The 15,161-nt window shown below is 41.2% G+C and overlaps 1 protein-coding gene across 1 annotated transcript in view; it reads right to left on the reverse strand.

The window, feature by feature from the left end:
- Nucleotides 1–1,160: 1,160 nt before the first annotated feature.
- The window catches only part of LOC134668084 (uncharacterized), a 45,777-nt gene continuing 31,776 nt past the window's right edge, over nucleotides 1,161–15,161 (reverse strand). The window contains exons 8-11 of the mRNA XM_063525563.1: nucleotides 14,199–14,249; nucleotides 13,284–13,474; nucleotides 4,604–4,843; nucleotides 1,161–4,054 (exon numbers count right to left, since the gene is read on the reverse strand). Coding sequence (XP_063381633.1) covers nucleotides 3,920–4,054; nucleotides 4,604–4,843; nucleotides 13,284–13,474; nucleotides 14,199–14,249 — 617 coding nt within the window. The 3' untranslated portion in view covers nucleotides 1,161–3,919. The remainder of the gene's footprint in view (nucleotides 4,055–4,603; nucleotides 4,844–13,283; nucleotides 13,475–14,198; nucleotides 14,250–15,161) is intronic.

Below are 15,161 nucleotides of genomic sequence, written 5' to 3' on the forward strand. Positions count from 1 at the left end.
TTGACATTGACAGCTGACAGCGACATTTGTCAGTGTTGCAAGCCTGCATTCACAATTGCCAATAATGATCAGCCAATACAATGCTCGGTCAATAATGGCTCCTCTACACGATAGGCCAGCGCCGGCCACTCCAAGGGACGCAGCCATGCGGTAAAATGAGATAGCCGTATCACTTGCTCCCTCTAACGCATAAATGCGTCCCTTGGACACAGAATAAATAATAGTACTACCGTACAGAAAGGAAGCTTCCTACAAAACCGAAGTTTGACAGCGGTTCAGGGTCGAATCATACTATCCCTTTCTAATATATGGCACTATCCCTTTCGGCTATTTAGGGTTGTCAAAATTTAAGTGATTATCTTATCTGTGGTCGTGCACGCAAAAGGAAGTCAAGTGGTGCCAACCCTAAAAATTGCTCGGAGCAATGCTGAGCCGAGCGGAGCCGAGTTAGGCCGAAGACAGGAGCTTCGCACCCCTGCCTTGGAGTGGCCGGCGTTGGCCCATCGTGTAGAAGAGCCATAAAGGCCAGTCCAGTGATTCTGATCAAATCAAGTTACAAACTTCTGATTCTGATCAAAAACGTCAATTTGTCTCGCCGATTATCACCGATAAAATGTTAATAGATGGTCAAGCAAACCTTGTCAGTAGAAAAAGGCGCAAAATTAAATTTTTTTTATGAGAGGCTATCCATAACATATACTAATCTATGGGCTATCCCTTCGCGCCTACATTTTTCAAATTTGCCGCCTTTTTCTACTGACAAGATCTGCTTGACCAAGTATACTTTTTTTTACTCCTCGATGCGGACGCAAGAATACCAATTTGTGAGACTAGTGAACAGTGATATTCATTATGGCGTTATGTTATAGAATTCTCCCGCACCCCGTAATCGGATTGTAAAAACGGTTCGTCGTAATATGGGCCCCATCGACCAATAAAGCCTGAACCTGAAAGGCATTTCAAAGTAGGCCGGCCATACAGCCGGCATAATAGGTGGGCATCAGGTGGGTGAATAATGTAGAACATTGGATCTTGGGTCCTGTATTGATCATCGTGAGTTTTTGCTTTGTGGGCAAAGGTGGAAGATCTCATCTTGAATATCAATCAGCAGGGGTTAAGGTTTTTCAATGTATATTATGTTAAAAATGAAACTACAGCAATAGTGTACTTACGTTTATATTAATTAACAAGTAACAAGTATACGGCCCGACCGCGCGCCGCGAGCGCCCGCCACACACACATACACTTCTCGCACACACACAAGTCACATGATTAGCTACCTTCACCCATAAACGGGCTCTCGCCGACGATCGCTATTCTAAAAGTAACCCAATTAACACGCCCTTAAGGTTTAAATTACATTACAACGCCCATGTCTAATCAATTCTCAGTTACATCATTGTATAGTTACTAGCGTCATAGCGCCCAAAATAGTTTTTGTTCATAGAATTAGATTGGTATAGTTTTGTTTTAATTGATTTTAAAACAAATCATTAAATTCAACGTTTTGGGCTTGTTTTTCGAGAAACGTAAAATACTTCTAAATAAAAATATTTAGGCAACATAATGTACAATTTGAACATTATTACACGCAGTTTAACATCTCGATTTACTTTAAATGATATCCAAAAATAATGATATTTAAATATAAAATTATATGAAACCCATTGTAATTAATTACAATGTATTTTCAAACATTACTTAAAAGATGTCGCCAGCAATTTTCCTAGTAACGTAAACTTCTGGGCGTTACGAGGCTATTACAATTGCTTATAATATGTATCTTGTAAGTTACAATGCTACATGATTTACTATGATGGAACCGAGAATTTAATCTACATAAATATGCATGCAAATCTTTATCGTTGTGATAAAAATAGAATCTTCTTTTTCTTATTAAAATATATTATTATGTCATTTGGCTTTGGTTTTTAAGATCATTTTAAATTCAATGTCAAGTAAAATAGAATACATTGCATGCATTTTTTATTTAAAAGATAAGCACCTAATAATGTAGGGGGGTGTAGGTAAATATAAAATTAGACATTATCACCACGAAACGTTACGATCAATTAAAATAATATCTAATGTTATTGTTGCCTAAAGGGCCGTGAAAATATTTAATAATATGCATTTCTAAATGACGTACAAAAATTTTACAATTTAAAGAACTGTTCGGAACTATCAGTTCATTTTAAACAAACTTGCAAATTCTTTAAAAATTAAATTGACAAAAATTATACTTAACATAAATTGCTATCGCCCAAGGTGAAATAATTTTGATACCGTGTGACACATACTGCTTTTCACATCAACTATGAGGCAAATAAAAAAATCTTAGTGTTGACACAATGTGATGCTTAAACAGATTATTTAAGCTAAAAAAATAATGTGTGCTAGAACAAAAAAACTGTTACTTTGATCCCTCCTAGCAGGGAAGAAAATTGCCACTTTGATTCCTCCTAGCAGGGACGAAAAAGCCGTTTTCCGAATAGGTGATGTGAAAAGAACATTTGGTGGTACCCCTACACTACATTACCAGATGCTTTTCAAATACCAATATGCAGGGCCCATGGGGCGACCATGGGTGGAGTAAGGCACAGAATTTGGAGGCGGCGCGGCGGTCTCACTATAAACTACCACTTATTCTTACACTTAACATTTACTGTGTGACATGTTTGTCTTTATATATTACCATAGACTCTATATACATAGGACGGTTTTTGAAGCGCACTCGACATCGGTTACTAATCAGGAATCTGTCTTTAGCCTCTTTTATAATCAATCTTTTGTTCAATCAAAGTTTTACGCCGACGACTTATAAGCGATAATAAATTTTGTTCAAAACGCCGACTATTACAATAAAAGACACTTTATTGAAAAGTATATTTTGTTACCTAGTCTTATGCTTGTATTTCGCTTTCTATGTATTTTTTAACTTTATGGTTCACAATAAAGAATATTTACTTACTATACATTTTAAAATAACCCGACAAGAGCGAAGAGCGAGATCTTTATACACATAAATATTATTACATCATAGCTAAGTAAGAATGCTCTTAATAAAGCTATTGTTTAAACAAAAATAATCGAATAATAAGACAGCATACGCTCGTCAAATGCACAACAAAAAACTCCCGTGCTCTCAACCTGGGGTATAACCTTTAATTCAGTACACTGTCAAAAATATCATTAGTATTTCGCTCAAAAGATTATTATGTTCTGTTTAGTGACAAATTCGAGTGCGCGATTTCCAAATTTCAATTCAGATACAGTATTTAGAGATCGACAAGAGAGCCGCCGCGCGGCGCCGGGCCGTATCGGAACCCCGTTCCGTATTACAACTATTGTACTTCGAAAATATCATCTTCTCATAGAACTCTATATGTACAAATATACTCTGTATATACAATATATCCTAAAATATATTTACAAATCGATAATCATTAATAAACGAACCACAATTCTAAATAAAAATACAAAAACGAGGTAAGCGAGATTAAAATAAACAAAACGCACACAAAATAATTGCCTCGTCCAATAGGGAGCCCCGGCGTTGATATGAACGGCCACATAATTATTGTCCATGCCGTTTTAATACTGTGAGCTCACTTTGGTCTGAGCACCGTCACTTCACTTCACAAATGTATTTACAATTACCACAAAGTAAAGGTTTAATATCGTTTGAAAAAACGTCCCATGAATCATTAGGTAACTTTCTTACCTATTTTTTCTTGATACTATAATACCTCTGTATTCTCACATTCTGTCCATTTAATTGATTCAAGCTATATGTTAGAACGGGATAGCAAAACATATACTCCGTATATTTCTCGTTCTAACATACAGCAACGTTTTCCCCTCACTAAGTCACTGGTATCTAAGTCGGCGTGTCCGATATTTTTGTCGGCGTCGGCGTCTACCGCGTGAGGAAGGCGGGATCGGAGTCGGCGGCGGCGCTGTATAGACGCTCGTCCCGTGAAACCAGCCGTAGTGAGAACGAGTTTAGTGTTAATGGCGGTGGTTGCACGACTTCCACGTTGCCGGCGTTTGCCTGTAAGAACATAATAGTATAAGAGTAAGAAGAATAAGATAATAATTATTTTTAGTAAGGATTTATAGTTTTTGTTTAGTACTATCTTCGGGAAATAGGCGTTAACCCTTTATAAGGCATAAGGGTGGCAGGAATTATGCAAAATTGAATCCTATCACTATGAAATAAAGTTCAAAATCAGGTGGGAAATATATTCCCTCTGCCTTATAAAGGCTTAAATAGATGCACAAGTTATACCTAGAAACCTAATACATTCCAGCCTAATTGATAATAATTAATTCGAAGATAATAGAATTAGATGGTTGCTATACTTGCTATATACATAAGCACAGAAAAAATAATAGTACTAGGTACAGAAGACTCACTCTCTAACAAAAGGCGTCTGTTACGATCAGGACAGATATGGCCGCTAGGTGGCGACAGCGCCACGCGCGGCTTATGGCTAGCCACCAAAATTGGTGGGACGGATGTACTTGCCACGCCTGGCATAAGTCAAAACCGTAATAACTACTATATAGTCTAATAGAGAAAAAGTGTCATTATACTGACCAAGAACAGAGTAGCCAAGAAAAGCCTCGAGACATCGGCATCATCCTTCGCCGCGGCATCTAATACGGTAGTAAAGGCCGCCGGCGGGCCCTTCCCTCTCTCCCCCCCCTCGGGTAAGGCGCGCAGCACGGCGGCGCCGAGCGCGCGCACGTCGAGCCCGCGCGCCTCGCCCGCCGCCGCGCGCGCCACCACGTCGGCGCGCCACGACATCCACTCGGGTTGCGCGGAGTAGTCCACCGGCTGGAATATATCGAAACATTTACTTAAAGACACAGTTTAAAAAAAAATAGCCACAACCGAATACAGAACCTCCTTCTATGAAATGGAAGTCGGTTAATAAAACTGTTCAATTAGTTATACGGTTTAATTCACCCGCGCTACATGTTTAGGAGAGCTTGTGTCCATTTTCAAGCATTTAGAGTGCGTAATTGCGTATAGATGTGTTAAGATTGTGTGTAAAGTAATTTAATATCATGTCATTATAGTCAAAATTCGAGCACAGTTAAGTATTTTAACGGGATAAGAGCCCAAACTCATAAATAAAAAGGCCAAAAAACGGATTAGTGTGTTTTTTAATGTGACAATGAATTTAATTTAATTGTGTAGCAGCCAGTTAGCTGGTACACTAGTAGTAGTAGCTTCAGATGGGTTGTTGGTGAGCAGCACGGCAAACAGCAGTTGTAGTGAGAATGTAGATATATTGTGAAGTAAGGTACAAGTTAAGAAGGTGACCCTCCTTCTCAGGAATCTATTATGCGTCTATATCTCTCTTGCTTGTACAGCGGTTTTTATATCGTTAACTATCTTGTTTCCGCCATTAGAGTTGCTGTTCGACAAGACGTGAAGAACGTGCGACTCTAATCCGGATGACAATCACGTATAGCATGTACTACATGCACGCGCGGCTGATTAGATTCCGAAATGCATGTACAGTGATAAGACTGTACATATTGGCAACCCCTAACGAAGCGAAAATTGTTAACTGAGAAAGAGAGTCGTTACAAAGTAAGTAAAGGTGCGTAAGTAAAGTACAAAGTAGTTAAGTGAAGTTAAACAAAGTAAAATAAGAGTTACAAAGTAAAATAAGCTATCCATCAAATTCGAAGACAACGTCGTCCGCTGCGGCGTTGTCCTGATGCCGCTGTTCCTCTCGGCTGGCTGGCGGCTGCGGCTCCATCCCACGTTGCAGATTCCTTGCTGCCGGAGTAGGCTGCATTTCCATGTCCTCCTGACGTCGCTTAATAGACTTGAGTGAGCATTGACTTCGTGACGTACGTTTCGCACATAGTTTCGGGAAACGTCGCTTCCCAGCCCACACGGCGAATGAGATTATAGCTATTCCTAACAGCAGGTAGCTTATGACATATTGATGCATATCATGACTGGAGACAGTTGATGGCATACTTGTTCCTGCCTATGCTGCAGCGTTATCCTTCGATCTATTTCCGCTTCTGCTGCTCCTCGATAGTGGCGGTTGATATCTTGTAGGAAGTTAGGTTTACGATCCGATTTATTGTTAAAGACCGGTACGTTGATACCATAGCCAATTTTAATTTTGCTATTAAACTGATCTGATTGCAAACATCGTTGCGGCAACGTAATAATCCCCGACGATGTCGTCGTGCGGGTGGTAACTTCGTCCATACATATTATTCGTAATGAACAGGTGTCACAACAAACTACAAGTCAAGTGTTTGTCGCATGAAGTTCAATCCACTCGTCCTTGCATGACGTGTTTATTATGTCACACGGTGTAGTAATAATGCCGTCCCAGCAGTTTTGCTTCGCACGAGACATTGTTATTGTTTAAGTTGTAGACAGGTTGACTCTTACTGCAAACGTAGCTGTCTGGCTTCTGCTGTATGCAGTGTTTTAATAGTTCCTCGGTCAAGGTAATATAAATGTTTTTCCTGAAGTTCACGCCAATGTATTTTGAAGTAGTTTTCGTAATTGCAGCTCCTGCCGCAGGTTTCACTAGTAATGGTATAGCTTGGAAGAATGCGAAATCTGCGTCAGAGATGAGCGGCACGTGAATCTTGAATAGGAAATAACTGCCTGTCACCTTCGCCTTGACGTAAAGTAGCTTATAGAGATCCTTGGTACCTTCCTTTATATTCCCTATTGGAAGAGATAGCGTCCGCGGCAGCCTGCCAGCGACTGCTGTGAGCTGCTTAACTAAGTTGACTGGCGTGACGAGATGCACGTCGATGTGTCCTTTGTAGATGTTCGCTAGCGTGTTGAACATCATTCCTTGAACATCCTTGAATTTGTTTACTATAAAGTGCGTGCCCAATGACACCGAATTGAAATAACTGGTTGCCATCACTATTTCTAATGTATACTCGACCTTCGCAAAGTTCAAATTAGTGCTATTCATGAAGTCATCGATCATGAGGAATTGTTTTTTGATGTTCTCTTCAGACCTCCTCAGGACAGCGTTCCCGAGCTCCACTTCCACCATGCACAGACGCTTGATTCTGAATAAGCGCGAGTAGGTAGTTCTCGTTGTCCTTTACAGCCTCTATATCATTCTGATACTTGTCCGCGAATCTCTGGTCCAAGATCCCGAACAAACTGTTGCCTGCGTAGCCCACTCCGTCGAATAGGCTCCGTTTCCTCCTATCAGACGAGTGCTTATGCGGGGCCAGAAGTAACGAGTTATATATATAGTACTTCAAAAGGTCCATTTCGTGGTATAATTGCTCCATCGTAGCTTTGCAATAGCAAGGGTCAGTTTTCTGGCACAATTTATCGGTTTCGCGCAGGTAGCCTCCTACCTGACTGACAGCCTGCCAATAGCTGCTTAAGTTATAATACAAGAGAAGAGTCCATTCGTCGTGTATTATTCGTAGCTAGCCCATTGTATCATAATAAATGGAGCGCTCCGGTTCAAACGCTGTGTAATCCGAGCCGGTGCCGTAGTACCGCCGGCGGCGGCGGCGTGTGACTCATTCGTTTAGGTACACATTACTATTAACGATGTCAATAACGTCATCAGAGTTCGCATTGAGGATTTACTCTGATGATGAGCTGATCTTCTTGTGCTAAGTTCCGCCTCTTTGCCTCCTGACTGCTTGTCACCGTTGCAGTTAGATTCTATAGGTAGCGGTGACAGCTTGACTACGGGACGCTTCGTGATCCCTGACTTCGTCTTTATGGTCGTTACTCTTACGCGCCCGTCGCTGCCTGCGTGAGTCTCCAATATCCGCCCCATTAGCCTTCTATCGGGCGCAGATTATAATCCTTCATAAGGACCACGCCACCTTCCTTCAAGTCCTTGGCTGGCTGATTCCATTTGCTCCTGGCTTGAAGATGCGATAAGTATCCATTCACCCAGGCCTTCCAAAAGTGCTAGTGCCTGTGCTCGATAAGTTGCCATCGACACCGCAAATCAATAGATTTTCCGTCACTGTGGTCCGACAACGCTCGCTGATTCGATAAGTCGGCCATAAGTTAATAGTTTCCCCTAGACTTAAATCGATGGCCCAGTGTCGTGACCACGCCTTTACAGTTCTGCTCCCACTTATGATCCAATATCGTTGTCTGATATAAAATAAAATAAATATTCTGATATAAAAGTTAACCGAGCTTCTCCATGAAGCGTCACTTCCATGAGCTTGATCGATGATAAATTCAATAATTCGGCTCTTGCTTGACAAAATGATCGGGTTCTTCATTCCGGGAGGCAAGTTCGACTTGTTTAGACGACCTCCAAGCCCGATGATATTCTTTTCATCCATGTATGGATTAAGCTTGACCAGATCCGATCGTTTCGTGATCAATTGCTTCTTCAATAGTTGTTTATATTCGTGTTCAAAATCCATGCGCTGCGCACATCTTATAATGAGTCCAGTCGCCTTTGCTTGCTCGTAGTTATAGATATACAGCGTCAGGTTTTATTTTGCTAGCTGCTGTTATGAAACGTAATATCCATACAATGACCCGTACAACACGGCTAAATGAGCTGTACTTGCGCAACAATCCATTTTTGTAACATATTTACTATGTTCCCAATGTTAGCCTCTCTGCTTCTTCTATAGTGCATACATTTGTTGTAAACAACGTTAATGGAATTTTTCTTTCACCTTGCCCGTCGAATGTCTTCAAAGATTCGAGTCCGTCCCACCAAAATTGCAAGTTAACAAGTTTGTTAGGATAACGTCCTCGTGATGCACAGTCCGCTGCTTCTTGCTCGGACTTAATGTAGCTCCATCGCTCGGCTGGAATTATCCCCTTGATTTCCACAACACGATTCGCTAAATATTTTCTCCCATTTATTAACTACCCCCTTGTATCTGGATACGTGTGAGTCACACCACGCATATATGTATAGTTACGGTATATCCCGTCAATGCGTCCCTTAGCTGCGACAAGAGCAAGGCGCCCCGGCAACTCCAATCTCGGCGATTCCTTATTATTAGCTAAGGGCGCGACTCTTGTTTCCGTCTCGACTTGGGTGATGATCGATTTACCTCGTTCGTTCAGTGCTTTCGCGCACACGACACATGAATAAGTCTTCTCGCTTGCATCACAAAAAACCGAATAAATGTATCGTGTTCTCTGTCGTACCGACCCATCGTTGTAATTTAATACCTTTTATCTGTGTTAGTACTCTTTGATGAGGTCTTTGCACCTCTTCCCAAGCTTCGCTTCCTTTCGAAGTCTTTTTTCGAGTTGAAGAAATTGCAAGATAGCTACTGCTTTCGAATTTCCAAGCTTTTCCTCATAGTTGTAACGGAACGGCACCTTGATGATATATTTCCCACCCGGCGCTCGTTGAACACTTTGCCTGTAGCCAGCCTCGCAGTGATCGCCCATAGCAACGTCTGAGCTATCCTGTGTAACGTCCTCAGTCTCCCAGAATTTAGCTATTTCTTCCAAGTTTAACATAGTTAGTTACATGACAGTTCAATGTTCCGCGGTTTCCACCCAAGATCCACCCAAGTTGAGTCTCTACGGAGTCCATCTAGGATGACCTTAGCGTCGACACCTGATCCGAGTAGTAAGTCAACTCTTCGGTACATGTTATAATCAGGATCGGCGAGTTTTAAATGTTCTAAGTGCACCCAGTTCTTTCTTTCAAACGTAGAATTGGGCAAACTGTTAGTTACTCTATCCACAACCAATGCTCTAGCTTCGAAGACGTAGTCGGAGTAGATAGATTCGCAATTCAATCGTCCTTCGTCCTTTACGATCCTTGGATCCTCCAAATCCAGAGACAATGCCGCCAAGCTTGTTCCTTGGCAGCTTAGGTAGTTGACTGCATTGGTCTAAAAAAACACTCGAAAAGTGACGTAAGTTCCGTCGACTGCCTGTAGTAGTAGTTCGTAGTGCCTCTGACCCGTCCCCGATAAATGATAGCAAGACGGGCGTGAACTTGAAGCCGCCGGCCGTTGACCCGACGAATTACTTCTATTGTAGTTAGCTTGACATGTTTCTTTCCGTCGAATTATGCAACAGTGTATGATGACGCATATTACTCCTTGCACGTTTTTGCCGACTCACACTCATCGCCGCAGTGACTGTATACGCAATTTTTGCAGACGCGCAACCTTGCAACAGTTGCATTACGGTGGAACAGATCTAGGTCAATAAACCTCGGACATCGCATCAGAATTAAATAGGCATAGTTTCCATATGTTGTGTGATAACTTTTCGGTACCTTCCGGTTGGTACCTAGTTGAATGATTTCTTAGCTTGCCATGGTTTGTTGAAAGTTGGTTTGCTGAATATGGCTGACTTCTGATAGTTAGATGTATAGTTAGTTCCTTCTTTCTTCTGATTCTTCATAGTTTCATATGCCATAAATCTACTTTCCAAGAAAGATAAGAAATCGGCTAGAACCGGCAATTCCCTCTGGTTCTGAAGCTCCTTTAGATAATCATTGAAGGAAGAAGAGTCAAGTTTTAGTGACATAAGATGCACGATCATCGGATCCCATGTAGTTATCTCGACGCCGATATTAGCGAGCCCGTTGAGACACTCCAATATTACATCGTGCATCTTTTTCATACTGTGCGCATCCGGATGGTGAATGACAGATAGATTCAGCATGACGTTTACATATGAAGTAAATTGCAGACGCTTGTTGTCATATCGTTGGGTCAACAACTCCCAACAGGAAGAATAGTTCTCGGCGCTTATAGTCAGATGCTGTACTAATCTCTCAGCCTCGCCTCGCAGTTTAGTTTTCAAATGCTGCATCTTTTGAGCCTTGTTAATAGTAGGGTTGTTATGAATAGTTTCCAGGAAAAGGTCTTTTAATGACACCCATTGACTATAATTTCCTGCGAACTCAGGAACCTGGATCCTCGGGGCCGAATGTTGATAATGAGCCACCGACCAAATCTTGCTATTCAATCTCCTTTTCAGCTCGTCGTACTTGTGCTCTACGTTAACGAACAAACTGTAATAGGGCTCGTTAGAGCCTTTCAGGATGGCATCTAACTCCCAGTGCTGTTTGTCAATGGGTTCCCATTTCGACTTCAAGATGCTGAGGTGATCTTCTAACTCCCATTTCTGCGAAATTCCGCTGATGTCGACTTTAGACATGGCCCGATCGATCGCTTTAAAGTTGCACTCCTGTTTATTAAGCAGCTCACGAAGCTTGCTTTCGTCATCCTGGCATTCTTCGTCAATTTCTGCTATGCTAAAGTCAACTTTATTCCCCTTTATATTTTCCTGGTTCTGAGACCGTAATCGGTCCAAAATATCCTTCTTGGTCGACTCATAGATAGCTTCAGTTTTCCCGTATATGTCGTTCGTGAAGTACTCGATCGTTTTATCATCTATTTCCTGCTCAAGTAACTCATGTCGTCGTATAAAAACTTCCCATAAGCCTGCCAGTGCCATCAGTCGCTTATTTAAGTACTCTTGACTCTTCCTGGATGCGCAATCCCTTTTGTAGTTCGTGCACAAGGTCTTTATATTTTCGAAACTGACCTTTTGCTGCTCGAGAGTGTTCATGATTAAGTTAGTTAAGATAGTTTTTAGTAGAAAACTGCCACCTGAGAATTGACGCTACTTGCCGTTGCTTGCACTGTACCTTACTTGCTGTTGAATTTGCTCACTTTTTAGCTAATTGCTTGAAGTTCAGCTGTAGTGATAGACGCTTGAAGTTGAAGTTCGTTGATGCAGTAAACAGTAGTTCGTAGACGCTTGAAGTTAGCTACTTGTAGTTAGTTTAAGTTGAAGTTTCAGTTGAGATGCTTAAAGTTAAAGCTAGTTGAGTTTAGCTAAATGCTTGAAGTTCCTTGTAGTTGGTTATAAGTTGACGTTTTGTTGACGCTTGAAGCTGTAGTTAGTTGCTTGAAGTTGTAGTAAGTTGCTTGAAGTTGTAGTTAGTTGCTTGAAGTTGTAGTTAGTTTCTTGAAGTTGTAGTTAGTTGCTTGAAGTTGTAGCTAGTTGCTTGTAGTTGTAGTTAGTTGCTTGTAGTTGTAGTAAGTTGCTTGAAGTTGTAGTTAGTTGCTTGAAGTTGTAGTAGTTTCTTGAAGTTGTAGTTAGTTGCTTGAAGTTGTAGCTAGTTGCTTGTAGTTGTAGTTAGTTGCTTGAAGTTGTAGTTAGTTGCTTGTAGTTGTAGTAAGTTGCTTGAAGTTGTAGTTAGTTGCTTGAAGTTGTATCCCCGACGACTGTAGTTGCGCTGGTTCAGTCCGATGTCCCTTGTCCACAGGTAACTAATGCTTCTGCACTCTAAATACGATATATGCGCATTCTCAATTCACTGGTGGAACCCGCTTGTGGGAAGCCAGCAAACCGATTCGCTATCGCAATAAAGTAACAAAAACATTAAATACCCTCTGTCGAAGCCGCAGGACACGGAGAGGTTCGAAGGACCATTTAATGTAGCAGCCAGTTAGCTGGTACACTAGTAGTAGTAGCTTCAGATGGGTTGTTGGTGAGCAGCACGGCAAACAGCAGTTGTAGTGAGAATGTAGATATATTGTGAAGTAAGGTACAAGTTAAGAAGGTGACCCTCCTTCTCAGGAATCTATTATGCGTCTATATCTCTCTTGCTTGTACAGCGGTTTTTATATCGTTAACTATCTTGTTTCCGCCATTAGAGTTGCTGTTCGACAAGACGTGAAGAACGTGCGACTCTAATCCGGATGACAATCACGTATAGCATGTACTACATGCACGCGCGGCTGATTAGATTCCGAAATGCATGTACAGTGATAAGACTGTACAAATTGGCTTTTCGAGGTACTCGTAGCATTGAAACTAAAGATTCGAATCAAATTTTACATAAGAAATATTTATCATTTTCAAGACATCCAAACAACGCAAGTATTCTTTTCTTCCCTAATTTTCATTAGTAGTACAAAGTTTAGTATTACAAGCTTTTATTTACTTTCACCTGACCGTTGTCTGTCTGTCTGTAATCAAATCTTGCAAGTTAAATTTGATCCACTTCCCGGTTTCCGATTGAGCTGAAATTTTGCATGCATACGTAAGTCGGGTGACAATTCAATATTATGGTGTCATTGAGCTGATCTGATGATGGAGACCAGAGGTGGCCATAGAAACTCTGTGATAAAACAACGAAACCTTATTGTGTTTGGGGTTTTTAGAATTGTCTCGATGAGTATTAGTTGCCTGTGGGAAGAAAAGTACAGTCAGCGATAAAAGCTTGTACCAAAAATGAAATTTTTGCCAAAAACTTATTTATAGTTGTCGTTACCGGCGGCGGCGCGGGCAGCGGCGGCGTGGGCGGCGGCGGCGTGAGCTCGGGCCGCGCGCCCTCGGAGCCGGAGAAGGTGCTCTGCTCGAAGAACCCGTCGTCGTCCGACTCGGCCGCCGACGCCAGCCGCGACAGGCACAGGGAGATGTCCGTCGCCTCCGACTCCGTCGTCGCCGTGAACCCGAGGAAACCTGGGGTTGTATACATGTTAAGAAATTGTTTGTCATTGTAAGGCCGGAATTTATTTTGAAATAATAGAAACCACGGAACTAGGGAACTACTAACACTAATACTACTAATAGTAACAGAAACAATAACAGAACACAGAAGTAATAGTAACAGTAGTAGTTAATAGTAACAGTTGTAACAGAAGTAGTAGTAGTGGTGGTAGTAGTAGTAGTAGTTAGTACTTATACTAATAGTAACTACGGAAAAAGTTATCGTTTCATTTTTCGAAGGACAATCTCATAGGAATACGAAACTAAAGAAGCCCTAATGTAAATTTTGACGCGCGTATGCGCTATGTGTTATTTTGTATGGAATTTAGAGTTTCCAAATTTAGAGCGGGACCGCTTAGCGCGCTACTCAAAATCACATACAAAAATAGACATAAAGCAAACAAGAACTTGTTCTAGGGTAACAACGGCAATTTTCCTATAGAAATAGTCAAATAGGTGCCAACGACTGGTGATTTTTAAGCGCCAATCATTGGTTAATTTACCCCACTTCTTTAACCACCTAAGGCCCGCGGCCCTATCTATCGTTCTAATTAGTCCAGTTATTTTGTTTGGTTCCATGTCAATACAAAAGAAATTGAACCTTATTCCCTACACTACTGATTTCAAATTCCACCACATCTTTTTCTAGCATTTTCTTGTACGATGGGCCTTGGGAGGTTAAGTTATAACTACTCACCTCCAATGTCCATCAAGTCGGACTTGTCCACTTCGTCGAATCCACGGAATTCTGAACAAAACGAACGTGATCAAAACGTTTTCAAACTATAACAGAACTGCACCTATACTTAACTTTCACCTTATGTGACAGCGCATACAGCGTACACCTATAGCGGTCTTCACATTGGATGTGGATCCGTGCAAGCGGGACGTCGCTATATACGTGCATAGCGCTGTCTCGCTCATACTGGAACGGCAGCAGTGTGATAACCGCATAACCTCGTAAGACCCAGGGCAATTTTTGCGCTTTTGAATTTGGAACTTTTTTGTTGTTTCTATATGAGTTCTAAATTCGAATTTAATTAGTACTTGTACAAGTACACGGGGAGTTACGAGGGTGAAGCAGGATTCGGCCATGCGGCGGGTATAGGTATTAGGTAGCAAGCCATGTACTACCGTGCTAGGCTGAAAGGGCGTTTAGTACGAATATCTGGAGAAGGGCTGAATCGACTGAACTTATGAAAAGTGGTTTTTAAGACTTATACAATCTGCAGTTTTGGATAACTTTATAAAGATATTCACACACAAATCAATCGATTCACTTTGTTATCTTATACAGAAATCGATCGATTATGGAAAATATCGCGTTGGCTTAACCTCCATCCGATCTTAATCATCTGGTTTTAAAGATCAAATTCACGCTACAACATTAAGTAACCTACTACCTTTATTGTAATAGTCAACCTAGTAACTTATGAAACTTTAGGCCTATTTTTAAATAATTTTTGTAAGATTTATTTGTAAAAGGCTGTTTGTTTTCTAAATAAATAAAAAAAAAACATGAAAATAGGCCATATTTTATAAAATATCTATACAAAGTTGCACTTATAAACTGAAATAGATGTCATATATAAAAAAAAAGTGACAAAGCCCTCCATTGGTGAAGGCCGGATTCGAACCGGCGTCTTGAGCAATCCGGGCT

The sequence above is a fragment of the Cydia fagiglandana genome, chromosome 10 (genome assembly GCF_963556715.1).
Source record: "Cydia fagiglandana chromosome 10, ilCydFagi1.1, whole genome shotgun sequence".
NCBI lineage: Eukaryota > Metazoa > Arthropoda > Insecta > Lepidoptera > Tortricidae > Cydia > Cydia fagiglandana.